This window comes from Rhinolophus ferrumequinum, chromosome 25 (genome assembly GCF_004115265.2).
Source record: "Rhinolophus ferrumequinum isolate MPI-CBG mRhiFer1 chromosome 25, mRhiFer1_v1.p, whole genome shotgun sequence".
Classification (NCBI taxonomy): domain Eukaryota; kingdom Metazoa; phylum Chordata; class Mammalia; order Chiroptera; family Rhinolophidae; genus Rhinolophus; species Rhinolophus ferrumequinum.
Window position 1 is genome coordinate 22,655,891 of NC_046308.1, and position 25,741 is coordinate 22,681,631.

Below are 25,741 nucleotides of genomic sequence, written 5' to 3' on the forward strand. Positions count from 1 at the left end.
GGTGCCCAGGGCTTCTTCTCTCCATAAATGTCTGAAGGTGCCTGAGGATCAAAGGAGAAATGGACCTGATGTCTATCGTGGCTTATCCTGGGCCTGAGACTGGACAGGTAAAGCCTGGACTGGACCTCAGATCCTGCTCTGCCTCCCTACTGGGCCTCAGTGTCCCCATCAGAGGATACCCCAGGGCTCTGAGAATCTGCAGTAGAACCCAGCCTTTGCTTTCCTGGCTGCCCCCACCCTGGGCTCCCAGCCTCCCAGGAATGTGCTTCTCCACCCCCAAATGGGGCGCCTGCCTTATCGGCCCAGCAGAAGGGGAGACAGACTCCCCTGTCACAATGACAGCCCCTCCCATTAGCCCTGGCCTGACCCTGAGTGGAGGGCTGGCCAGTGCCTGGAGGCAGGAATACCTCCCCTGCCCCAGAAGACAAGAAATCCAACCTCCCTCCCTGGCTCCTTCATGACAGTCAGGCGCCCGTCCTGGCGTCTGAGGCCCTGGATCCCCGCCCTGCTGCCAAGCCTCCACCTGGATGGCATCTACTCCGCTCAACCCACCTTGAACATGACCTTGGCCTGCTTCACTGGAAAACGAAGACTGTCTGAGGGGGGCTCCCTCAGCCTGCCTCTCAGCACCTTGGACCACCTCCTGCTGTGCCAGGTCTCCTCACTCCTGAACCCAATGCACATGCCCCTTCAGTGCTCCCAGACTCTACTTCCGCTCCCCTCTGGGTCCCTCATTCTATTGGGATCTACCTAAGGTAACTTTCTCGGCTGGTTCTCCCCATTTCAGTCTCCCGGGGGACCTCAGGGCCCTGTCCTGAGCACCCCTCCCCCCATCTTCCACACTTACATCCATGGCTGAGCTCCCACACTGGTGAAGACACGTCCATCCGGGCACCTTCCTCTACCTCATGTCTGCTATTCTCCTGGCCACCAGGAACCCTGGCATGGTTGCATCCCACAGTCCCTTCCCAGGCCATGTCTACTGGGGCTTCTCACTGCCTTGCTCCTGAAGCCCTCTCCTGGCTCAGCTCCTGCCCACCCCCGGCCTCCCCTGGCTGGGTCCGCCTTCCCTCTTGATTAATAAATAAGGTTGAGCTCCCCAGGCCTGGCCTCTTTTAAGTCTAGCCTTGCCCCTTGGATATCTCACAAAGGTCCAAGGCCAAATGCCATTGATCAATGACTGACACCCACATTTAGATCACTTGCCTGACCTCTCCCTGCAAAACCACACCTGGATTTTTCCAGGAGGATGTTGCAAATACCCCAAAATTAAGGAGACCACAACAGGACTCTCCATCTGCCTGCCTTTTCCCCAAGCATTCTCCATCTCAGAAAAGGCCACTGCCTTCCATCAATCCTGTGTTTCAGGCCTCGAAGTCCCCTTGATGCCTCTCCAACAGCTCTGTCCAGTTTGCCAGCAAACCCACCTCCCACACCTCTTTGCCCTTCAGAATCCACTCTGCCCAAGCCACCAATGTCCCTTGCAGCCTACCCCTGCTCACTGATTCCTCTGGCAGTCTACTATCCTCACAGCACCCACAGGGATCTTTTAGAAGTGACAACCAAGTAGTATCACCTCTTCAAAGATACTTTCCAGATCACCCACTACCTGGAGCCCACTACCTGACCCTCCACCCCCCCCCACTTAGGTGTTATTTCTGTCAGCGCACTGTTCCGTGAACACTAGCTCTCATATTAGCACAAACCTGTAGACTGCCCGTCTCCTCGGCTACACCAAAAGAGAGTGTCTTTTATTGACTGCTGAATACACAGCATCCTGCACAGTACCCAGCACACAGTCGGTACTCAATAAACGGCTGAGTTTCTTCATTAGAATGAATTAATGGAGTTTCTTTTCCCACCAAAATAATGAGGCCCTCTCCAGCCCATCCACTTGCTCTGGCCCACCTCAGCACCCTTGTGTCCCACGGGGTCTGCAAGTCGTCAGCCCAGCCCCTCCTCCAGCGGGCCACCAGGAAGATTCCCCACAGGAGCTGACATGTTCCAGTGGGGCATTGGACGTCAGGGGGATTTGGATATGCTGCTGAGCGCCTCCTTTGTTGTAGGTGAGGTGGCACTGTCTCTGGTTCTCAAAAGGGTGAAGGACGGGCCCAGATCGTGGGCCAGTTCTATGTGGACCCACAGAAAAGCACGGCCCCGCCCCGGCCACGCCTCGAGCCTCTGAGTTCCGCCCCGCTCACGTCTCATGCCCCGCCCCTTCGTCTCGCTGTGCCTGGATCTTTTCTTTTCTACGCTCATCACTAATCTTAGCCCTGCCCCCGTAGTGGCCCCGTGGGTACTCGCCGTTGGTCCTCTGTACCTTGTCGTGAAGCGACCAGTTCATTGGCTGCACAGTCTCCCGCGCCGCCACTACAGCCATCACAACAACCGCCACGTGCTCAACCGTGGGGGCTGCTCATTGGCCCCGCGTCTCGACCCGCCCACGTCTCCGATCCGCCCCCGGCTTCCCGCTTCTTCTTCCTACTGGTTACCTGGACCAAGGCCCCGCCCCTGAGCCTGGGCTCACTTCATCTCCGACTTGGATTGGCTGAAGGCGGGGCTTGGAGGTGCGTTAAAGAGCGCGCAGGAGTTTCGGACACGCGTGCCTGAGAAGGTTCAATGGCGCGGCAGGGGCTGGCGGCCGAGTTTCTGCAGGTGCCGGTGGTGACGCGGGCTTACACCGCGGCCTGCGTCCTCACCACCGCTGCTGTGGTGAGTCGACCGGGCGGGTGGGGCGTCACCATAGTTACAGGCCGGAGGGAGGGTCGCCATGGTTACGGTTGGATTGGGGGCAGCCCCTGATGTGTCCCTGGTTCTGCAGCAGCTGGAGCTCCTCAGCCCCTTCCAGCTCTACTTCAACCCGCACCTCGTGTTCCGGAAGTTGCAGGTGAGGCCGCCCCACCCTTGCACCTGACGTCCCTGCCCCGCCCGCCCGCACGCCTGACTGCCCGCCCTTCACAGGTCTGGAGGCTCGTCACCAACTTCCTCTTCTTCGGGCCCCTGGGATTCAGCTTCTTCTTCAACATGCTCTTCGTGTATCCTGCGCCCCGTGGACGCAGGCGGGGATGGGGCGGCCCCGCGGGCTGAGGCGGCCGGGTGCTGGTAAACTGAGGCCCCGCCCAGTGGCACTTCCTATACTGATGTCTCAGGTTCCGCTATTGCCGCATGCTAGAGGAGGGCTCCTTCCGCGGCCGCACGGCGGACTTTGTCTTCATGTTTCTCTTCGGGGGCATCCTTATGACCGTATCCTTCCTGGACTTCAGAACTTCAGGCCGCAGCGCCTGTTGGTCCAGCATGTGTTGGCCCTGGGCCCCACATGGGCGCCCAGGCCTGGGAGGGACAGAGTCGTTCACTGAAGCTTAGGACGTATTGAGCATTCATATGTGCTCAGCTCCAGGCGCCAGGTCTAGATCTTCAGGGCTGTACAAAAAGTACCACAGGATGATGCACAGGAGAGCCAGCTGGGGGTGCCTGGGGGCTGAGCCCTTAATGCCAGCAGCGGGAGAAACGGGTGCAAGGGCAGGCAGTCCTGGGAGGCCGGGTGAGGTGGAGAGGCAGGGCAGTCCTCACGTGGGCCTGAAGGCCACATGATGGCCTTAGATTGGGAAGGGCACACCTTGATGGGGGAAGGACGGGAAGAGAAACCAGTGGGGGGACTGCAGGGTAAGTTTAGGTCAGAGGAGCCTGGGGCTGAAGCCTGCAGCAGGGGAGGGCCTCCCAGCACCTTGACTCTCGCCCAGCTGCTGGGGTTCCTGGGCAGCCTGTTCTTCCTGGGCCAGGCCCTCACCGCCATGCTGGTGTACGTATGGAGCCGCCGCAGCCCTCAGATGAGGGTGAACTTCTTCGGCCTCCTCACCTTCCAGGCGCCATTCCTGCCCTGGGCACTCATGGGCTTCTCAATGCTGCTGGGCAACTCGATCCTTGTGGACCTGCTGGGTGAGCCTGCCCGTCCATCCAGCCCGCTCTACGTAGGCTGTCCGGTACTTGGTCTGTGGGAAGGCCACCCCAGGCTGGCTGCTTTACCCGAGCCCTCCCTCCCTCCCCCTGCACTGAACCGCTCATCTACTCCCCGCCACAGCCCCCTGCCCAATCCCTCTTCCTGCCCTCCCAGCATCTGTTCTTACAGCCCCTTGAACAAAGCCAGCTGGCCTACAAGCTTCACATCTTCATGCCTCACTTGCTGATGCTTGTGTGGGTGCTGACCAGGGAGGGGATGAGTGGGTCAGTGTTCCAGCCATGGCTCCCACTCCTCCGATGTTCTCAGGCCCTCCCCTTGACAGGTCCTGCCCACTTCTGGGTCCTGTGAGACTGTCCTTCAGGGCCAACCCCAGCCCTTCATGGGCTGGCACTCACTGGGCACTCGTGCTCTGAAACCTGAGGTTTCTCTGGGCCTGGCTGGGCCTCCAGGGTCGTGAGTGGAGACCTGGAGCAGGCTGGAGTGGCCCTGGGCTCTGGGCCGTGGCGGGAGGGTGGCCTCAGCAGTCCGCAGCTCTCCCACAGGGATCGCTGTGGGCCACATCTACTACTTCCTGGAGGATGTCTTTCCCAACCAGCCTGGAGGCAAGAGGCTGCTGCTGACCCCCAGCTTCCTGTGAGTGCTGGAGATAACAACCCTGTCCCCGTTTGCCCTCAGATGGCTCCCAACTGCCTGGGGGAACCATGCTGGCTTCGGCTCAGCATGGGTCCCTCCCCATAGGAAGCTGCTACTGGATGCCCCAGAAGAGGACACCAATTACTTGCCCCTTCCTGAGGAGCAGCCAGGACCCCTGCAGCAGTGACCCCATCCAAGGCCAGGGCCAGCTCCAGGCGCGTTTCCCTGGCATCTGGCAAGCCTCCATCCCACCCCTAACGCCTGCTTGCAGCAGAGCAACCTGCCCTGGAGGCTGGGCCCATGCCCAGGGCCCACCTGAATAAATAAATGACTCGCAGCCTCTTTGCCAACAGCATTGGCTCCCCCTGCCTCGTCTGGCCACACCCTTCCATGCTGGGCAGGTGCTGCTGGCCTTGAACTAGAGCCACCAAGCCTGGTCGACCCTATCCACCCTCTGCCATGCGGGTGGGGCTGGCCTGGGGCGCAGCTCTACTCCCACCAAGCCTGGACTGCCCTGTCAGACCATTAGTAAGTTGGTAGGATGGGAGGCCCAGAGAGGGTCAAGAACCTGCCCAGTTGCCCAACAGAGCTCTGAGCTCACAAATGGCAGACAGGGGTTCTCGTCCCAGCCCTTCCAATGCCTCAATGGAGCCTTAGGGAAATAAATATCACCTGTGTTGGGCCTCTGCTCCCTGTCAGTCAGGGAGGGGGTTGGCAGCAGGCTGTCCCTGTTGTGCTGAGTCTGGACTGTGGGGGCCCCTGCCTGTGGTGCCCTCAGGCTGATGCCCCACTCAGCCCCTCCTGTGCCTCACCAGCAACCAACAAGTAGACCTCTGCCCCATTTTCCAGCTGAGCAAACTAACAGGCCAAGGCCCCATGGGGTCAGGTGCAGAAGAGAGCTAGGACTGGGTCCTCTGCCCTTTCTGTGACCCCAAAGTCTTGAGAAGTTTTCGCCTTAGCAGAGTCCTGCACTGGCTGAGGCAGACACCTCTGGGAAATCCTGTCCCTGCCTTTTTAAGCTAAGGACCATGGGAGCCTTATCCGACCCTGTAGCTCACGTTTCTCTCCTGTAGAGTGGGCATCAGACAACCTGGCCAGCTTTCCTTGTTGCTCTAGACCAGTCTGGTTTATCCTTAGATGATCAATAGCACGGGAGTTGTCATGTTCATGGATGACAAAAATAATTGTCAAAGTTGACCTTCATTTTGCAGTGAAACTTGTGGAGCAGCACCTGGCCCTGCAGAGTGTGGGCTAGCGGTGAGGGCCCAGCCCCGGGCCTGGTGCACCAGTCCTGCCCCCGGCCTCTCCCAGCTAGGTGGGTTGGCCTGCTCAGCAAGGTTGGGGCACGCAGGGTTCATTCCATCCCTGGTGTGGAGGCCCAGGTTTGTGTCTTACCCCACAGACTAAAAAAACACATTGTTAACAGAGCCCACTTGTTTCCAAGGCCAGCAAGGCCTGGGCCTAGAATCTTTTTTATCAGAGTCTCCCAATGAAGCCCAGCTGGCCCCTTGCTCCAGCAAGTTCCACTCCTGGATGAAAGGTATGAGCTTGAGTACAAAACCCCTGGGAACTGTCCCATGATGTGCTTACAGGAGCCTGGATGGCAAGGCCCATCTCACCCTACATCCTGGCAACTGAGAACCCTAATCCCTACTCGGGCTAGGAAGCCAGGTGCCACAGGGCCCCAACCATGTTCCTAGGGAGCAGAGCAATCCCGATCCTCAGCCTCTGCCATAGCTGGGGAAGGGTCTACCAGCACCGGAAGGTGGCACCAGCCCAGGGCCCGTTACCATCAGTAAGTGTGGCTGTGTGCCAGTTCACCAAGCAGTGCTTGCACTTATGGATCCCATGTCCCTTCTGTAGAGTGGGGACACTTCCACATTAACAGATGAGGTGAGGATGCAGAGGGGATGACATGCTCATCAGAGGCAGAGCTGGGGAGAGGCCCCAGGCTGTGCCGCCGCCTCCACACAACCCCACCCCAAGCCAGCACAGGGCCAGGCACGCTGCTCCCTCACAGCCAGCACGGAAGGGAGGTGGTGGCCCGGGCCATGGCCCCAGCCAGGGGTGGACATGGGCCCCAGTCTACCTGTGGCGTGTGCACTACTGGGAGGTGTGGCTAGAGCTGCATACGTGCTGGAGCTGGACTGGCTGGTCACCAGGCTGATGACGCTCTGCAGTGTCTGCACTGGATGGGGCATTTCCAAGGGACTCTGGAGCGGGGGAGCCTTTGGCTGCTTAACAAGGCCAAGCAAAGGGGGCAGGGTGGGGTTGCCATAAAGGACAAGTGGGCCCCCGCCCTCTGAGCCTCATGACCACACTTGTCATTTCTCCCACTCTGCAAGGACATCTGAGCATGGGTGGTGGTGGGGAAACTGCAAGGCCTGAGGAAAAGCGAAGATTACACTCTGACTCAGGCCTTGCAGGGGCCGCAGTGGCTGAGGGGGGACCCCGGGCACCCAGTCAACACCCACTTGCTCACCTGGGGATCTGAGGCACAGCGGAGTGAGGCCTGGCCCACCAGCACTGGTCGCACCATCCCCCCCGGACCCCACTCCCTGCTCTCCTCCATTCTTATTTTTATGCTACCGCTTTGAAGAAATGGAACATGACCTGTTTGCCTTTTATTTAAAAAGTGTTGCTAGCCCTATCTGGGGCTCCTATACAAAAACAAAACGCAATCCAAAACAAGGCCTCTTCCTGACCAGACACTGGGGTGATGGGGACTGCCTGGGGCTCAGCAAGTGGAATGTGTGCCCGGGGGAGGGCGACCTGGAAGGCCTCCCTGCCCGTGCTCCTCAGGAGGGCCCTGAGCTGCCCCCTTGCCTCCCTCCTTGCCAGAAGATGAAGGAGAGGCAGGCCGGTCTTCTGAACGCTCTGTGGGAGCCAAGCGCTTGATGGGCTGGTTACCAGGCCGGGGCAGTGTTGGCGAGACGCCTCATACGCCTGCAGGAGGGGAGAGGGTGGTGACCCAGGGCCAGCTCCCAGCACTGGGCAGCTGCCATCCCTTGGGGCTCTCCAGGGCAGCCAGGGGAGTGGAGACAGAGAAAGGACAGCAGGTGGGATCCCCAACCCTTCTCTTCTCCCAACCTCGACCTGTGTGCTGCTTGGGGCCCTGAAGCTGCCCTCTCACCTGCCTGCTCAGGCCCTGCCCACCTCTCCAGGGGTCCTGAAACCTGGGTCTGGGCCGTCGTCAGACCCAACATGAGGATTTACTTTTGCTCCTTGCAGGGTTTGAAACCTGCACCGTGGGAGCCAGATTGGGACTCATCACCCTTGGGCCTGCCTCTGGCCGCCTAGGTCCCATCCCAAAAACCGGGTCACTGGGTTAAGGCGATGGTTCCGTACGCTCCTGGGAGACAGGGCCAGTGGGGTGGTGGGGTGGGGGTGGGGTACCTTGTGTTCCTGTCCTGGTCACGGATCTTCTTTTCCATCTCAGCATCTGTCAGGGTCTCCAGCAGCGGGCACCACTGATCAGCATCGCCTGTGTTCCGGATGGCAATCTCCACCGTGGGCAGGGGGTTCTCACTGGGATGGGGAAGAGAAGACAGTGCTAGTTCAGAGCAGCAGCTGGAAAGGCCCCAGAAATCAGTCTGCCCCTTGCCCGCCAGCAGAGGGAACACTGGAGCCAGGGCACAGCGGGAAAGCCTGGGCCTTTCCTGTTTCCTTCTCCAGCTCCTCCCCACTGAGCCCATTTCCATGCCCAGCTCTTCAGAGCAACACTCCTGACAGGTAGCAGGAGATGCTACTGTCACCTGAGCCTCAAGGCAGAGACGCCTGGAGACACTGGGACCTCCTCTGGCCACAGAAGGGCTGCGCCCCATCACCCCGAGTTGCTCTTCAAAGCAACAAGCCCTTTGCTGCCACCTCAGTGTCTCTGGGTCTGTGAGACCGAAGAGAGGCATTCACTGTGGAAGTGGTTCCCTTGACAGAGCAGTGTGGCTGGGCCAGCCATTGTCGCTGGGGCTGGGAGGAAGGGGAGGGCTGTCTGCCCCACTCAGTGTCCAGAGCCAGGACCTCCTGATTGAGGAGACAGAGCATAAAAGGAGAGCAAAGGAGGGGGCCACCCAAGAGTCCTGGACACTCCCTCATTGCAGGACGCTGGGCCGGCCTACTCCTGAATGTTCCACACACTTGCGCTCAGCCCACTTCACCAGGGCTGAAATAAGCCCCAGAGAGGCTGCACTATTTGTTTAGGGCAGAGAGCTGAGACCTGAACATGTCTCCTGACCGCTCGACCCTGGGGTCCTTCACCCCAAGGGCCACCTGCCCAGCCTTCTTGACAAGAGGATACAGTGGGGAGGGGAGGGGTCAGCCTGGGCAAAGGTTATGAAGTCACAGAGGTGGGGGTGGGGGTGGGGAGCGGGCAGGAGCAGCGGGGGAGGGAGCGGGAGGCTGGGCTGACAGCTCTCCGGGCCTTGGTTCCCAAGTCTGTAGCACAGGAGCCTGAAGAGGCACAGAGGCCACAACTGCCAGGAGGGCCTGTGTGCCTCTCACCTTCAGGGCAGACAAGCCTTAGAGCATGGCCCTAACTGTGATCCTCTCCCACGCCTTCCCAGTGTCACCACTCTAGCTTTCCCAGGCCCTTTTCTCTCCCCTCCAGCTGGGCAGCTGCACCTCTCTCCCGAGGCTCAGCCCCACGGAAGGCCTGCCCTGCTTTCTTACAGCCGGCCCCTTGCGGACGTTGATGGAATATAAGAGGATGGGGGCCTTGGTTTTGACACCTCATCTGGAAAACAGGAACAATGTTATCGCTCTGAGGGATTTTCAGAGGGTTACTATTACTAAAGCAGCCAGCACGTATCTATCAAGGGAGCTTCCCAGGGGCCAGGGGCCTCCTCACACAGCTTCCCTGACACCTGTACCCACGGTCACTTGAGTGGCTGGCTAGAGAGCATCCACCCAGGCCTGACTACAGAGCCCCCGTTCCTCGTGACACCACACTGCGTGGGGCAGCCAAGGGCCGGTTCTGGCCTCCCTGTACTGCTCTCCTGGCCTGGGGACTCAGCCACCATGAACACACAGGACACAGCCCACAGCTGTCCATGGCTTCTCTGCAGACATGGGGCTCACCTCTTGTTGCTGAAGCTTGGCCCGTGGGGTCCACACAAACAAGGCCCAGAAGCCTGAGCTCATGCTGGTGACTCAGAAGCCAGTGACTGAGCAGCGCCGTCCCCCACCCTGTGGTACCCTGGGGCCGACCCCTCCTAAGCAACTTGACAGCTGTTCTCCAGCTAGTGCGGTGGTTTGACAATCCAGGAACCACCCAGCCACAGACCCAAACATCATTCTTCACCTCAAGGGCTCCCAACCGCCTTCTTTAGGAGGGCAGACATGAAAGGCGCCAAGCCCACGCCGAGGGGAAGAAAACATGTTTTCCTTTTAATTTAAACAAGAGCTGGTGAGTGGGTCCTGGAGGCCCCTTTGTTTACCTCCCCCTGGCTCTGGGAAGATTCCACTCCAGTGGGTCTGTTCTAAAATAAGAACTGCTCAAACCAAGAATGGGCCTGGAGCCAGCAGGCTGACTCCGGTTTGGGGGGTGCCACCCTACGCCCCACCCCTCCAAGGGGATTCTGATTTACAGGCCTCAAGGCCCCTCCCACCCCCAGTGTCCAGGAGGGGAGGGCAGTGTCTGAGGGGACAGAGGAACTGGGGCAGAAGCTTGTGGAGCATCCTGGGTTTCTCTTCAGTGTGATCTCACTTTGAATGACCTCACATGACACAACAGACCATCTGAGCAGCACTGCCATCACCACTGTCTAAACGAGAGAACGGAGACTGAGGAAAACAACCTGCCCACAGCCACTCAACTGGGAGGAGGAGCAGGCAACTCTTGACATCACCGACCTATTCAAGATCAACTGACTTTCGACAACGGTGCCAAGTCCGTTCAATGAGGAAAGAGCAGTCTTTCCAACAAATGGTGCTGGGACAAGAAGACCTTGGCTTAGGCAATGGTCTGTTAGGTAAGACACAAAAACATAAGCAATACAAAGAAAAACAGATAAATTGGATTTCATAGAAATTTAAAAATTTTGTCCTTCAAAGGGCACTGTCACAAAAGTGAACAGACAAACCACAAAATGGGAAAAAGATATTTGCAAATCATGTATCTGGTAAGGGACTTGTATCTAGGATATATATATAAAGAGCTCTTATAAAGAACTCTTCAAACGTGTGTATGTTTGTGTGTAATCAAACAACAGACAAAGGATTTAACTAGCCATTTTCCAAAGATATAGATGGCCAAAAGCACGTGAAAAGAGGCTCAACACCATTAGTCATTAGGGCAACACAAACCTAAACCACAACGAGATGCCACTTCATCCCCACTAGGATGGCTAGAATCAAAGTCAGATAAATAAATGCTGGTGAGGCAGTGGAGAAAATGGAACCTTTCCACTGCTGGTGGGAAAGTAGAATGCTGCAACTACTTTGGAAAGCAGCCTGGCAGTTCCTCAAAATGCTAAATAAACAGTTACCACATGACCCAGTAATTCCACTCCTACCTTGTTTCCCTGAAAATAAGGCCTAACCAGAAAATAAGCCCTGGCATGCTTTTTCAGGATGACATCCCCTGAACATAAGTCCTAATGCGTCTTTTGGAGCAAACCTTAATCTAAGACCCGGTCTTATTTTCAGGGGAACACAGTAGTACACACCCAAGAGAAAGGAAAATAGGTGTTCAAACAAAAACGTGAACATGAATGATCCATAGCAGCACTATTCTTAGCCGAAAAGTGCAAACAACCCAAATGTCCATCACAGATGACTGGATAAATAAAATGTGGTATATTGAGACGATGGAATATTATACAGTCACAAAAAGGAATGAAGTTCTGATACAGGCTACCACCCAGATGAACCTTCAAACATGCTCAGGCGCCAGCCACACAAGACCACATGGTAGTTTCCCCCCTGATCCACAGTTTTGCTTTCCATAGTTTCAAACATGGCTGAAAATATTAAACGGGAAATTCCATGGTCTAAAAATATTAAATGGAAAATTACAGAAATAACAATTCAGAAGTTTTCAATTGCATAGCATTCTGAGTGGCGTGATGAAATCTTGCGCCATCCCTCACCGTCCTGTCCGGGATGTGAATCATCCTGGTCCAGTGTCTCCATGCTGTATGTGCTACCAGCACGTTGTCACTTAGTGGTCACCCTAGTGATGAGATGAACTGTCACAGTTATCACAGGGCTTGTGTTCACGTCACCCTTATTTTACTTAACAGTGGTCTCAAAACAATAGTGATGCCGGCTGGCAGTTCGGATATGCCAAAGAGAAGCCCTAAATGCTTCCTTTAAGTGAAAAGGCATGTACGAGTATGTACAGGGAAAAAGATAGTATAGACAGGGTTTGTTACTATCTGTGGTTTCAGGCATCTTCTGGGGAACGTACTGCCTGTGAATAAGAGGGGACTATTTACTGTATAATTCTATTTATATTAAGTGTCCAGAACAGGCAAATGTATAGACAGAAAGTAGATTAGTGGCTGCCCAAGGCCAGGAGACTTGGGGAGAGGGGGATGAGAGGGAGACTGCTAAAGGGTATGGGGCTTCCTTTTGGGGTGATGAGAATGTTCTAAAACTGACCGTGATGGCGGTACACTCTGCAAATATACTAAACACAACAGAATCTTACTCACTAGATGGATGAATCGTATGGTATGTGAATTATTCCTCAATAAACCTATTATAAAACAAACAAGCAAGCAAGCCTTGCTGTCAGGGCAGGTGGGCAGAGCTCCAGGAGTAACCTCAGTGGCTCTTGGTCAACCAGTCCTAAGACACCCTGCTGTCTCCCAACCCTGACGTTGTGCAAGTAACACTGCCTCTCTGTCCCCCATCAGGCCCAGCTGCCAGGTCCCTTGACTCTACCTGTCCCAGCTTCCTCCTGGCCAGCACCCCACCCTGGCGACTTTACGTCAGGTTGCACACCTCCCACCTGCTCCCTCCCTCCCTGTGCCTGCAGCCTCTGGTGCCTTCGGTGACCACACGTACAAGTCTCCTCTGTTAGGGCACTGTTTCTCCGGTGTCCCCAACCTGGAACACAGGGCTCGCCTGGAGGAGGTGCCAGTAACTCTGCTGGATGCAACTCTCCTCAGAGGCAGCAGCTCACATGTCTTGGTGAACGTGTGATACTGTCACATGCTCTGCTCAGCCCAGCTCCCACCCCCCACACCCCGGAGGAGCCCTCTCCCTCTCCTGTCACTCACTGTCTTTGTCCCCATTCCACGGGCTCTAGGACATCTCCTGTCACTCTGGTTCAGCTCTGTCCTCTAGAAGCTTAGGGCCCCCTACCCGTCTGCCATATGTCCATGGCGCATGCTCACCCACATCAGGCCTGCCCATCCCACTTGCTAAAGGGAAGCAGCCTGCTCTTTGCCCTGGTTCCCCTAACTGTGGGCATTTTGCCCCTGCTCACACGTCTTGTGACCAGCAGCTTGCCCTGCTCGATCATGGACATGACTCAATGCCATCGCTGAGAAGGGTACCACAGCCAGGCACTGGTTGGCATGGGGGGAGAAGGACAGGACTCCTCTGGCCCACTAACAGTCTGTCCCCTGGGCGACAAGCCAGCCCTGACCCAAGGTTGCCATTCCTGTCCTGCCAGCTCTCCCCAGAGCATCTGCCCACCCAGACCAAACAGACTGCACAACAGGCCAGGCCAGCGCGAAGAGCTCACGAGGCCCGGTCAGCTGGGAAAACACAAGCAGTCATCCTGATGCCAAAAGAGGCTCTTGGGATGCCTCCCAGATCCCCAGACAGGCTGTACCCCTCCTGCCTAGCTGGCCCGGGCTGCTGCAGAGGGGACGTGTACTCCCCTTCGTCCCCAGTGGGGTGGCCCTGCCTCCAATCCCAAGGATGTGAAATCGACACACTCAGCACTAGAGACCGTGGCAGGACAGAGGTCTGTGACACTCCCTTTCCACACAACTGGAATTCATTAACTGGCTGCTGAGATAAGGGGGCATCCATCCATAAGTCCTGACCTGCCACCACCAGGGGCTCCCAATGGGGCATGTTCTGGAGCTACTCGGTACATTTGCAGACGTCCCGAGGCTTGACAAAGGCTTTGGGCAGACAGCTTGGGTCACCTAGAGGTCAGACCAGGAGGGATGGTGCCACATGTGTCGACACCCTCAGGGTCCTGCTGCTGAGAGCAGCACGACACCCTGACCCCTACATCTGCCAGACAGACGTGGGTTCTGACTCAGTCGGCATCTGGGAGACGAGGGGCGTGGTGTCCATGTTACTCCCAGGAACTGCACACGGCACCGCCCCCCAGGACCTCAGGGTCGGCCCCAGGAAGCAAGGCCACCCCGGACTGGTTTCAGGGCTGTCGGCCTTAGCTCCAGAGCAGCGTGCACAGACACAGACTGACACACCTCGCGCAGAACCTCCACAGGAAGTGGGAGACGTGGGCCAGATACCACCTTCCCTCCCCTCTCTGGGCCTGGGGTCGTCTGTGAAGCAAGACCACCTGGACGGCAGGACTGCTAGAGGGGTACAGGCGGTGACAGATGTGCCATCTCAGCCTGGATGCTGGGAGCCAGACCCCCAAGGGGCTCAGTGGTTTTCCAGGCCTGGAACCTCCAGCCCTGCGGGTGTATGGTCATTCCTTCTCTCTTGCTCAGATTTACAGCAAGCCATTAGAAAGCTGTCTCTTGGGAATTCTGGGAGAACTAGCTGAGACACAAACACTCACGAGCCCCATTAATTGTTTGCCTTTGCAAAAAGACCTTCATACTTGCTCCTCATGCACCATTTTAAGCTTCAGTCCCTAAGTAATGACCACCACATGTGGACGATGACAGTTTCATGAGCAGAATAAATCCTAACATCCTGTTTTGATGCAGGGATACTTAGCACCTCCCCCACCCACATACACACAACATCCAAACGTGGAAGAGGAGCTCAGGGTATAGGGTGGATATGACAGAACAGTTCTGAGGCGGCCAAGCGCCACTACTCAGTTAACACTTGCTGAGCTCTACCTCCTGCGAGGCCCGTGCTTCGCACTGTGGGGCCCCAGCAACAGGGAGGCCACGTCTGTCCATCAAACAGCCCCCGGCCCCCAGTCCAGCCCCCACCCCTGCACACAGGACCCTGGACCAGGATGTTCTGTTTACGATTCCACCTTTGCAGGCAGCCTGAACCAGCTCTTTGTCTTCCATGGCACCCAGTATGGGGTCCAGCCATGGGAGCTCACCAATTGGTCTTTGATTGAACAATGGCAGATGATATGACAGTAAAATGCAGTTGCTGGACTTCTGTACACCCACGAGCCAGAGAGGGCTGTATGAAGCAGTCCTCTTTTGAGGCAGAACACAAGTCCATCAGATGAAGAACCCTGGGGTGGGCCACCCTGACAGAGGCACAGTCTGAGCGAGAATGCAGAGAGAGGAGGGCAGAGGGCTGCGAGGGGCTGCTGGCGGACTAGGGCGGCCCAGGGCAGTGCGAGGTGGGTGGAGGACTCGGGGGGCAGATATACCATCTCCTCAGATCCAGCCCCACTGGGACGGGAGGAGGGGAGCCCTGCTGCGGGGCCACACGAGGCAGGAGCAGCGAGGCTGCCCGCGGCCAGACCATACTGCAAGGCTCTAGGAAGTGCCAGAGACACCACCACGCACGGGGAGAAGCCTTCTCCCCGAAACAGGTTTGCAGAGGAATGAGGGAGGGACCCATCCATGATCCTACCTGAAAGCATAGGTCTTCTGATGCCAGCTCAGCTGTCCTCGAATGCTGTAGGCGATGGTAGTGACAAATTCTCCACCCAGCCCCAGCTCCGAGCACAGCTTCAGGGCGAACTTCTCTGGTGAGTTCTCCTTCTCTGACATGTCCCACTCGAACTGGTCCACCAGGGAGATGTTCCCCACATGGATGTTCAGCTGGGGCCAGAACCAGATAACTCAAGTTAGAGCAGTCAGAGCCCTGGGGCCGGAGGAGGTGGGCCAGCCTGCTCCGGAGCCACCAGGCTGGGACGGACACTGCCCGCAACTTACGCACTGAGAACCAGGGCTGGCCCTCGTCCTTGCTGCAGATCACTATCTGCAAAACGGGGCTGACCCCACAAACAACTCGGGTGGCCACAAGGGATTCTGGCTCATGGCCTAGCTTAGTCACCCTCAAGGGAAGACCCTGAAGTGACCCCAGGCCACCCAAGTCCCACCTCACCCCTATTCCTGTCCCCTTGCTCCCCAACCTGGTCAGTGCCTTTTCTGCTCTTCGTTCCTGCTGGTCTTGATCTTGACGTAACTACACTGGTCAGGAAGGGCTCAGCTCAACTGTTACTCATCAAACACGGTCCCTGACCCTCTGAGCCACCAGCTAACCCCTTACTCCGTCCCTTTATACAGCGTGCACTGCTCAGAAATCATCATAAGTGTGCTCACTGATGCACACCCCACGGTTACCAGCCGTAAGGTGCAGCAAAGCCTGGGAGAGGAGCAGAGGCCCATGGCCAGCTCTTCCACCAGGCTCCCAGCAGCAAGCTGCTGACTTGCAACCTACAGCCAGGAAAGGGTCCAGGCCCTGTGTTTGCAGCAGCCAGACCAGGACAGAGCCTGTACCCCAGGAACGCGCCCCTTATGCCTGCCCCCAGGGACCAGCACCCCACACACACCTGTGCCTACTCTGAAACTGGACATCACCGAATCACACAGGAAGCACTCTTCGGGGTCCAGCTGTGTTCACTGGGCATCATGCCCACGAGACTTCCTCCACGGCTGCGTCCCTCACTGCCGCCCAGTGTGCTGTGCCACGTGAGCAGGCCACATGCATCTGCCCAGTCACCTGACTGTCCTCGGGTGCTCAGCTTGGCTTTACGACAAGGACCAGGGCAGGCAGTAAGCTGGCCGCTGCTCAGTGCCCAGCCCGCAGAGACTTCTCCCTGCCTTCGAGAAACATGGGGCTCCACCCCATCCTGAATCTGTTCACGAAGCCCTGTACCTCTGGGCCCTGTGAGCCACGTTCCACTCACTGCAGCCGAACCCCTAGTCCTGACCTGTCTCCATGCTACGCCCACACCGGGCGGCCATCTCAGGTTTGCAGAATGAAATCAGAAGAGCTGCCCCTTCTCCTACCAGGACCTGAATGCCCAGTGAACCATGTCAGCATTCTAGGACTGGAAAGAACGTGAAGCGGCAGGCAGCCCACAGAAACACATCAAACAGGACCTAACAGGACCAAACAATCAACCAGGACCAGCCAGCGCACCAGTGCACACCCGGCGAGCCCTGCCCTGGGCGGGACAACATTAGGCCTCTGGGCCACCAGGCGGTGCCATGCAGACCGGGTTGCCTATACCCCACTAACTGGCCATTTATTAAATGATATCGATGGTGTGCCAACCAAGGAGAGGCACAGAAGCAGCAGTGGTGGGTAAAACAAACAAAAAGTGCGCTTCATGGGTTGACATCTGGGGGTGGGGGGAGAGAGACAGACCTAAGTTAAATACGTGAATGTCTATCAGATGGTGCGAAATGCTAAGGGGGAAGAAGAGCGGAGGGGGAGAAGGTGCAGGGTCGGCCACGTCAGCCAGGAGGCCCAGGACAGCCTCCCAGAGTTTGAACTGCCTGACATCTTCCATTTTAGGAAGAACTAAATGAACCAAGACAGCAGGCCTGTGGCTCCCTGGGGGGAAGGGAACCCCGCAGAGAGGACCTGAGCTGTCATACAGGCTCCTGCTTCCAGCGGGATCTGGGAAGCTTGCGGAGCAGACACTGGCTGCCACTGAGACGTCCGCTGGAGGGAGCCGGCTGGCGGTGGCAGGGCTGGTCTCCGGGTGGGCTCCTAGACAAGGCAGAGCCAGGACCCCTGAACAAGCACACAGCACTGCCGCCAGGTTCTCACCTGTCTCCCCAGCCTCGACCTGTATCTCCTTATATATCTTTTCATTCCCCAGAAAGGGCCAAGCCAAGCCCGCAAAGTCTGGCGGCGTGACTCTCAGAAGCACTGAGCTCCCAGGCCCCAGCACCGAGCAGCGCTGACGCAGGCCAGGTGCCCTGGTTCAGGAGGCCAGGCCTAGGCTTATGTCCCAGTATCACTGAGAACGGCTGTACGTGGCCACTCCAAGCTAAGGCGCTGCTTTGTGAGGAGACGCGTCTCAGGTGCCACTGCTCTGAAGATTCCCGTCTCACACCGATGTCCCAGGAGGCAGATGAAGAACGTCCTCATAGAAGCACCCAGCGCTTCTGAAATCCCAGTTATACATGGGAAACCTTGGCTGTGACCTTCTGTTTCCTCACTACCAGACGGGATACTGTCCCCGAGCCACAGCGCCCATAGGCCTCTGGCCTGATAAACTCAGCACTGTCCCACAGCAGGCGGGCTTCCCGCGGCTGTGTCTGATCCCAGGGCAGGCAAGCCCTCATTCCACTGAGCCCGGCAGGAAACCCAAGCTGGGGACAGCCTCCCAGCAGCCTAGCAGCCGATGTCATCTACGGGTAGGGATTATAGGTGGGTCAGAGGACCTGGATAGGTCCCACCACGGACAGCTGTGCAGTAATCAAGAAAGCCCCTGGTGGGATGCCCGGTGGCTCAGGAGGTTAGAGCTCCATGCTCCTAACTCCGAAGGCTGCCGGTTCGATTCCCACATTGGCCAGTGGGCTCTCAACCACAAGGTTGCCAGTTCAATTCCTTGAGTCCCGTAAGGGATGGTGGGCTCCGCCCCCTGCAACTAAGCTTGAACACGGCACCTTGAGCTGAGCTGCCGCTGAGCTCCCGGATGGCTCAGTTGGTTGGAGCGCGTCCTCTCAACCACAGGTTGCCGGTTCGACTCCCGCAAGGGATGGTGGGCTGAGCCCCCTGCAACTAGCAACGACAACTGGACCTGGAGCTGAGCTGCGCCCTCCACAACTAAGACTGAAAGGACAACAACTTGAAGCTGAACGGCACCCTCCACAACTAAGATTGAAAGGACAACAACTTGACTTGGAAAAAAGGCCTGGAAGGACACACTGTTCCCCAACAAAGTCCTGTTCCCCTTCCCCAATTAAAAAAGAAAAAGAAAAGAAAGAAAGAAAGGCCCTGGTCAGGGAGCTGGGGGCAGTCCCAGGTAGAGTGTGAACTGCCTGACGTCTTTCTATATGACCTTTTGTCGGGATAACAAAAAATAATAATAAAGAACATGGCACTGAGTTCTGAGAAATATTCAGGGAAGCCAGCTGCTGACACTCAGGAGGACCCTGTGTGGGACTGACCGTGGCCACTTGGAACCCTGTGGTTGTGTGTGGCCAAGCCCAGAAGGCCATGTCCTCACCAAGGTTACAGGATAAAGATGCAGCCCAGAGTGGTGTCCTCACGGCCATGCTCCAGGGGTGCCAGGCTGCGCATGGGGAGGCTCCCAGGGCTGTACCCCCATTTCTCTCCCAGGACGTCCCCCTTCTTTCTCAATTATGCCCTTTTTCCGATCGTTGGCCATAATGTGAAACTGACTGAAACAGGCTAAGAAAAACAAATTCATATTTCTCTCAAAAGAAATTAACTAAGCAAGGAGCCTGAATCAGTCATCAAAAACCTCCTGACAAAGGCCTGGACCTAATAGATTCACTTGTGAATGTACCAAACATTTAAGTAAAAACTAACACCAATCCTTCTCAAAGTCAGCCAAAAAGCTGAAGAGGAGGCAACACTTCATAATTCACTGCCCTAATACCAAAGCCAGACACTACAAGAAAGGAAAACTATAGACTGGTATTCCAACAACAAAAGAACAAACTCCCGATTCAAAAACGGGCAAAGGACTTCCATAGACATTTCTCTAAAGAAGACAGACAAATGGTCAATAAGCACACGAAGAGATATTCAACTGTTACTAATCAACAGGGAAATGCAAATCCAAACCAAAATGAGATACCATTTCACACCAAGCAGGCTCTGTAGCAGGCTGGCCTGGGCCCAAATCCCAGCTCCACCATTTCTTAGCTGGGCAGTTGCGAGCAGGTGGCCTCACCCTCCTACATGCCCATGCCCACTTCTTCATCTGTAACACGACAGGTAAGGCAGCAAGACCAAGACTGCAGCGAATTACTGCGACAGTATGGTGTGTGTTTGGCCCGGCCAGTCTATGGGAAGAATATGGCAGCATCTTACTGTGGGCCTCCCGCTCTGCCCATCAGCTGGCTTCACGTCCTTTGAATGCTCCCACAGTGTGATACCTTACTCAGAGCAGTCAGCCGCACCCTTCCGGGGGCAGTAAGCAGAGCCACATGCTGTCTGAAAGAGCTTTCCAGGAGACCTGTCCCACAGCATGGACCCCGAAGACAGGCTTTCCATCAAGGACTCCACGTACCCTCAGCGCCCCATCACCCCCCGGGACAAGGAAGGCCCCAGCACACAGAGGAGCTACCTACCTTAATAATGACACGTTGGTCTGACTGGTCCTCCAGGATGCTGTCTGTGGGATAAGACTCGATCTGCTGTCTGATGGCAGAGGCGATGGCTGGCACGAACGTCAGTGGGTTCAAATCCAGGTCGTCACAGAGGATTTCCGAAAACATCTCCGGGGTCATGAGCTTCTCTGAAATCGGGAGAGAGGGCAGGGACTGCTGACTGATTACAGGGCCTACTCTCACTGCGCTTGGCCCTGACCTCCCCCACCTTCCTTCTCTGCCAAACCTACTGAAGGAAGATGAGGACGACGGAACTGAAGGTGGCCCTCCCGGACGTGGCAGGGAGAGGAAACAAAGGATGAACATCCCCCTTCCAGCCACCATTCCACACACACCTCCTCCTCCACACCCCTCGGGGTGGTCAAGGCCCTCAGTGTTCCCCTGTACCAGGTTCTCCCAGCTCCCGGGGAACAGAACTACACGGCTCCATCAGTTCTAACCAATGAGATGTTTGGGGGGAGGGGAAGCCAAGGCACTTCAGAGCTGATGTGCGCATCCACTCGCCTCTCCTCCTTTGACCTAGGCAACCAGGCCAGTCCATGTGAAGACGCAGGGAGAAGACGGCCATCCACCTGCCACGGAGAGAGGCCTCAGAGGAAACCAATGCTGCCAAGACCTTGATCTTGGACTTCCAGCCTCCAGAACTGAGAAGAAGTAAATTTCTGTTGTTTAAGCTCCCAATGTGTGGGACTTTGTTGTGGCAGCCCTAGCAGACTAACACAGGTTCCTTCCAGATAAACCACTTTGAGGCCAGTGTTCCACTGGAGCAATGAGCAGGTGTCTTATGTCTGTCCACCACTTCCTCACCAGTAGAAAAATCTCAGCCTATTGGATTTATCTATATTTTTGCTTAATCATGTTCTTCCTTCCTGATGCTCCAAAGTTTCTTCTTTTGTCATTTCCCGTCTTTCAGAAATATTAGGCTGCTTGTGGCTGTGTACAGACCTTCCCTCAGTTTCTCACTGTAGACAGCACATACACTCAACAAAGTGACAAACATGGAGCAATGTATGGAATCTGGATACGTAACCACACCAGGCGTGAGCTCACAGGAACCATCTATGACTCGCCAGACTACAGCAAGGTACTGTGTAATCAAATGTTTTCTCAGTTCTGCCCTGTTCCTGTAACCCAAGCCCAAATGACCATGCACCAACCACTCTGAGAGGAGCCACAGACAAGAGAAAGCCAAGAATGAATTCCCTCATGAGCACACAGATGATTCCATGATCAAGAACCAGGTCTGCTTAACAGACAACCAACCTCACTGGCCCAGAAGAAGGGCTAGAGAGCAGCTGTCTTAACAGACCCTGGACACTCAGCCAGGCTATCTTCAGTAACTCCTGTAGCAAGCAACTGTAGTTTATTCTGAAGATTGTAGCAGGAAGCTAAAGTGTGGGGGCTAAGCCCCCTATGAGTACATTGTCCACAGCGTTTGTTAAAATTAACCTTTTTAGTTTGTGGTAATTGTAGCTGCCTATGCAGTCTTGATTACTGCAGCTACACAGTAAGGCTTGAGACCAGGGAGACTGATTCCTCCCACTTTCTTCTTCTTTTTTCAAAATTGCTTTAGCTACTTTAAGTCCCATGTGTTTCTATATAAGTTTTAGAATAGTTTTACCTACATCTACAAAAATTCTTGCTACGATTTTCATAGGAATTTCATTAAACTTGTGTATCAATTTAGGGAGAATTGACATCTTGAATCTTCTAGTCCATGAACATGGCTGTCTGTCCACTTATTTAGGTTTTCTTTATTTTTATCAGTGTTTTGTAGTTTTCGGCATTCAAGTCCCATACATGTCTGTTAGACTCACACCTAAATATTCCTTTGTATATTGGGTGATTATAAATGGTAATGTATTTTTGAGTGTCCACATGTTCACTGACAATATACAGAAATACAACTGATTTTTGCATGTTTATCTTGTATCTTACGACCTTGCTAAAGTCAGTTATTCTAGCTTTTTTTTTTGGTAGATTGCTTGGGATTTTCCATGTAGACAATCATGTCATCTACAAATAAGGACAGTTTTATTTCTTCCTTTCTGATCCACATGTCTTTTATTTCATTTTGCTTTATTGAACTGGCTAGTACTTCTAGCACTATGTTGAACAAAGTGGTAAAAGGAGACATCTTTGCCTTGTCCCTGATCTTAGGGAGAAAGTGATCAACCTTTCACTATTAAACATAATGTTAGCTACAGGATTTATTGTAGGTGTTCCCTACAGTTTTACGTGTAGCATTATTTGCAGCACTCCTTTCCTTTTGATAGTTGCAGAGTGTGTAGTGATAGCTCGTTTCATTCCTAAATTTGGTAATTTGTATTGCTCTCTTCTGTGGTCAGTCTTGCTAGAGGTTTGTCAGTTTTACTGATCTTTTCAAAGTACCAGCTGTGTTTCAGTAGTTTTCTCTATTGTTTTCTGTTTTTAATTTCATTGATTTTTGTTCTTCTCTTTATTATATCTTGCCTTCTGCTTGCTTTGATCTCATTTTGCTCTTCATTTTCTTGGTTCTTGAGGTGGGAGCTTATATTATTAAGACTTTTCTATAAATTACCATGTCCGCACTATATTAGCTGTATCTTACAAATTTTGATGCTGTATTTTCATTCAAGTCCATGTATGTTTTTTAACTGAATTGAGGTTTATGACCCATGGTATGGTTTATGTGGTGTATGTTCCAGAGACTTAAAATGAATGTTTATTCTGCTGTGTTGGGTGGAGTGTTCTACAAATGCCAATTAGACTTTGGTGGTTGATAGTGCTGCTGGATCCTTCTATCATCTTGCTGATTATCTGTCTAGTTATTCTACCAGTTGTTGAAAGAGAAAAGCGGAAGTCTCCAATATAATTGTGGATTTATCTATTTCTCTTTTCAGTTCTATCAATTTTTGCTTCACATCACATAGTTTCCAGCTCTTGTTTAGTGCATACACATTTAGAAATGCTATGTCTTCTTGGTGGATTGACCCTTTTATCATTATTTAATGCGTCTCTCTAACTCTGGTAGTTGTTTTTGCTCTTAAATCTGCTTTATCTGATACTAATATTGCAACTCCTGCTTCCCTTTGTTTGCAAGATGCATCTTTTTCTACCTTTTTCCTTTCAACCTACCTACCTATATCATTATATTTTAATGAGTTTCTTGTAGCTCACATCATTGGGTCATTTTTTAAAACCACTCTGCCAATCTGTTTGTTAATCAGTAATTACTGACATATTACTAGGGCTTAAGTCTGCCATTTTATTTTTATTTTCTGTTTTCTTTTTCCTGCCTTCCTGTGGGTTACCTGAACATTTTTCAGGATTACATTTTGATTTATCTATACTGTTTTTGAGTATATTTCTTTGTATAGCATTTCTAAGTGGTCCTCTATGTATTTATTACATTACCACATATATAACTTAGTCTACTAGTTTCTTCATTTTACAAATTCAAGTGAAGTAACCTTACTTCTCTTTATGTCCTTTTACCCTCCCCCATTTATAATGTAATCGCTTTAAATATTTCCTTTACACACATACAGAACCATATCAGACAGTGTTATAATTTTTGCTTTTACTGTCAAACATAATTTAGAAAACTAAAGAGAAGGGAAGCCTATTGGATATACCCGTATTTTTGCTTATCATATACTTCCTGATATTCCAAAGTTTCTTCTTTTGTCATTTCCCTTCTTTCAGCCATTCTTTTAGGTTAGGTCTATAAGCGATAGCTTTCCTTCATCTGAGGATTCCCCCTTCATTCCTACAGGATATTTTCACTGGGTGTAGGATTCTGAATTGGCAGTTGTTTTCTTTCACTGCTTGAAAAACACTGTGCCATTTCCTCTAGCCTCCATGATTTATGATGAGAAATCTGCTGCCATTCTAAATCTTTCCCTGTAGATAAGATGTCATTTTTCTCGTCTGTTCTCAAGACTGTTTTCTTTGTGTTTAGTCTTCAGAAGTTTAATTATGATGTACCTTGGCATGGATTTTGGGTTTATCCTGTTGAGGTTCGCTCAGCTTCTTGAATCTGTCATTTGGGATTTTTTTTTTAAGCACCCAAGGTGATCACATTGAAACAAATCTCTACAAACTGCTTCCTATAGCCATACCCTGTGGTGCAGACCCTCAGAACCCTGATAACCCTTGGCCTGTGTGCAAGAGCAGGTTCTATACCTTTCCCTCAGGCAGCTCATGGCCCTGCCCTAGGATTCCCTCATCCCCTTCTGGGGCAAAGGTGGCATCTATGCAGGCATGTGCTCTTTCAGCTGCTCATCCTTGCTGGAGGACTTTAACACTCCCCTAGGAGGCTGAATGTTGAGGTAGATGATGTCATGTTTCACCAGTAACTCAGATAAGCTCCCTTTCAAGTCCTTCTCAGAGAGGATAACCTCAAACTCATTGCTAACTGACGTCTACCAAGGGCTTGTCAGAGACAAATCCTGGTTAGAAAGGATGGCCTGAATGACAGGGTTCCTTCATGCTTCACATTTTTCATCCCTTTGTGACAAATACCCTCATGTCCACCTTTAAGGTTATTTGGAATTTAAATTAGTAAGTTGACTACGACTTAAAAAAAACAGTAAATCAACAGTAATTCTGAACACGTTCTTTCAACTACCATGCCAGGAGTGCGGTCTCCTAACAGTTAAGAATCATAGCCCTAGACACACTAAATACCACTCTGGGCTAAAGAGGAGTTCAGAGAACAACACTATTTTAGTCCTCCAAGTGTTTGTACTAAATTACATTTAGTGGGATATGGTATGTTACATGAGGACTATGATAAACAGTCTGGAGAAACCCATGGTGGAGTTCATGGACAGATGCTGGTCTTCATTACATTATCCTGTGTCCTCTTTATGAGGGCTGTGGGAAGAGGTTCTCTCGGATTTAAGTATTATGTGTGATCTGCTTCTTCTGAGCCACTGGCTGCTGCTAATCTTGACCACACTGAGAACTGTAGAACTAATCACCATGTCTCTCGCTACCTGGTTCTAAAAGGCTGAGAGTCACGCCCATCTTCTAGCAACGGATCCTACTGAATTGTAAGTAGGAACCAGAGCGCCGGCTTCATTGTATACCTCCTAGTTTCATTTCCCCCTTTATCCAGTTTTCCCTAACCACTCCTTTTTCATTTGTTTTATTCTTTTATACCAAGCATCCTTATATACACTGCCTTACATCCCTTCTGAAACAGGGTGAAGGTATAAATAAATAGCAGGAGCTTTCTATGTGTTGTTGAAAGAAAAGTAACAAGACATGTATTGTTTCAATATGAACAAAGTTCCTAGGTTTGGCCAGGTTCTATGTTAAATGCTATTTAAGAAAAACACCAATAAAAAACAAAGTCCCTGACCTCAATGGGTTGAAATAGAGGGGGAGAGAGATGAATTAACAAATAACTGTAACACAGGCCAGCTGAATGAGCAGGCAATGGTATGACAGGTGAAGCTCAGCACTGGTGGTGGCCTGTCACCTGTGAGCTACCCCGTCCCCGTGCTGGCAGCACCAGGACACTGCACCTGCCTCCACCTACACTCATTACAACCTCCTGGAACTCCTCACTGATGTCTCCCCTCACCCACATCTCCCCCTGGCCACATCACCCCTTCGCCAACATTTTCTTTCATGCCACCTAGCCTGTGGGCCCTGGAAAACTCTCAGGCATCTCAGCTCTCAGGCCTTGTTCCCAGGGCTAGGCAGAGGGACCTTGGACTCCGGCCCGGCATGCCTATTGCCAGGGGATGACCAAAGG

At 53.4% G+C, this 25,741-nt stretch overlaps 3 protein-coding genes across 5 annotated transcripts in view; 1 reads left to right on the forward strand and 2 right to left on the reverse strand.

Moving 5' to 3' along the window:
* The window catches only part of SLC2A11 (solute carrier family 2 member 11), a 29,564-nt gene extending 27,422 nt beyond the window's left edge, over positions 1 to 2,142 (reverse strand). The window contains exon 1 of the mRNA XM_033097199.1: positions 1,909 to 2,142. The gene's annotated coding sequence lies outside the window, so the exon portion shown is untranslated. The remainder of the gene's footprint in view (positions 1 to 1,908) is intronic.
* A 377-nt stretch (positions 2,143 to 2,519) lies between these two features.
* On the forward strand, positions 2,520 to 4,943 carry DERL3 (derlin 3). 2 transcript variants are annotated; one of them, XM_033097204.1, is made up of 7 exons: positions 2,520 to 2,712; positions 2,825 to 2,887; positions 2,962 to 3,035; positions 3,150 to 3,243; positions 3,741 to 3,936; positions 4,501 to 4,591; positions 4,697 to 4,943. In XM_033097204.1, the coding sequence occupies exons 1-7, from the start codon at positions 2,620 to 2,622 to the stop codon at positions 4,776 to 4,778; spliced, it is 693 nt and encodes a 230-aa protein (XP_032953095.1). In that variant the 5' UTR covers positions 2,520 to 2,619; the 3' UTR covers positions 4,779 to 4,943. The 2 variants fall into 2 exon arrangements, with proteins under 2 accessions (XP_032953095.1, XP_032953094.1); XM_033097203.1 differs by having other exon boundaries at positions 2,529 to 2,712; positions 2,822 to 2,887.
* Positions 4,944 to 7,193: 2,250 nt separating this feature from the next.
* SMARCB1 (SWI/SNF related, matrix associated, actin dependent regulator of chromatin, subfamily b, member 1) overlaps positions 7,194 to 25,741 on the reverse strand; it is a 30,388-nt gene continuing 11,840 nt past the window's right edge. For both annotated transcript variants that reach the window (XM_033097201.1, XM_033097200.1), the window contains exons 6-9: positions 19,954 to 20,120; positions 15,299 to 15,489; positions 7,988 to 8,119; positions 7,194 to 7,537 (exon numbers count right to left, since the gene is read on the reverse strand). In XM_033097201.1, coding sequence (XP_032953092.1) covers positions 7,498 to 7,537; positions 7,988 to 8,119; positions 15,299 to 15,489; positions 19,954 to 20,120 — 530 coding nt within the window. In that variant the 3' untranslated portion in view covers positions 7,194 to 7,497. The remainder of the gene's footprint in view (positions 7,538 to 7,987; positions 8,120 to 15,298; positions 15,490 to 19,953; positions 20,121 to 25,741) is intronic.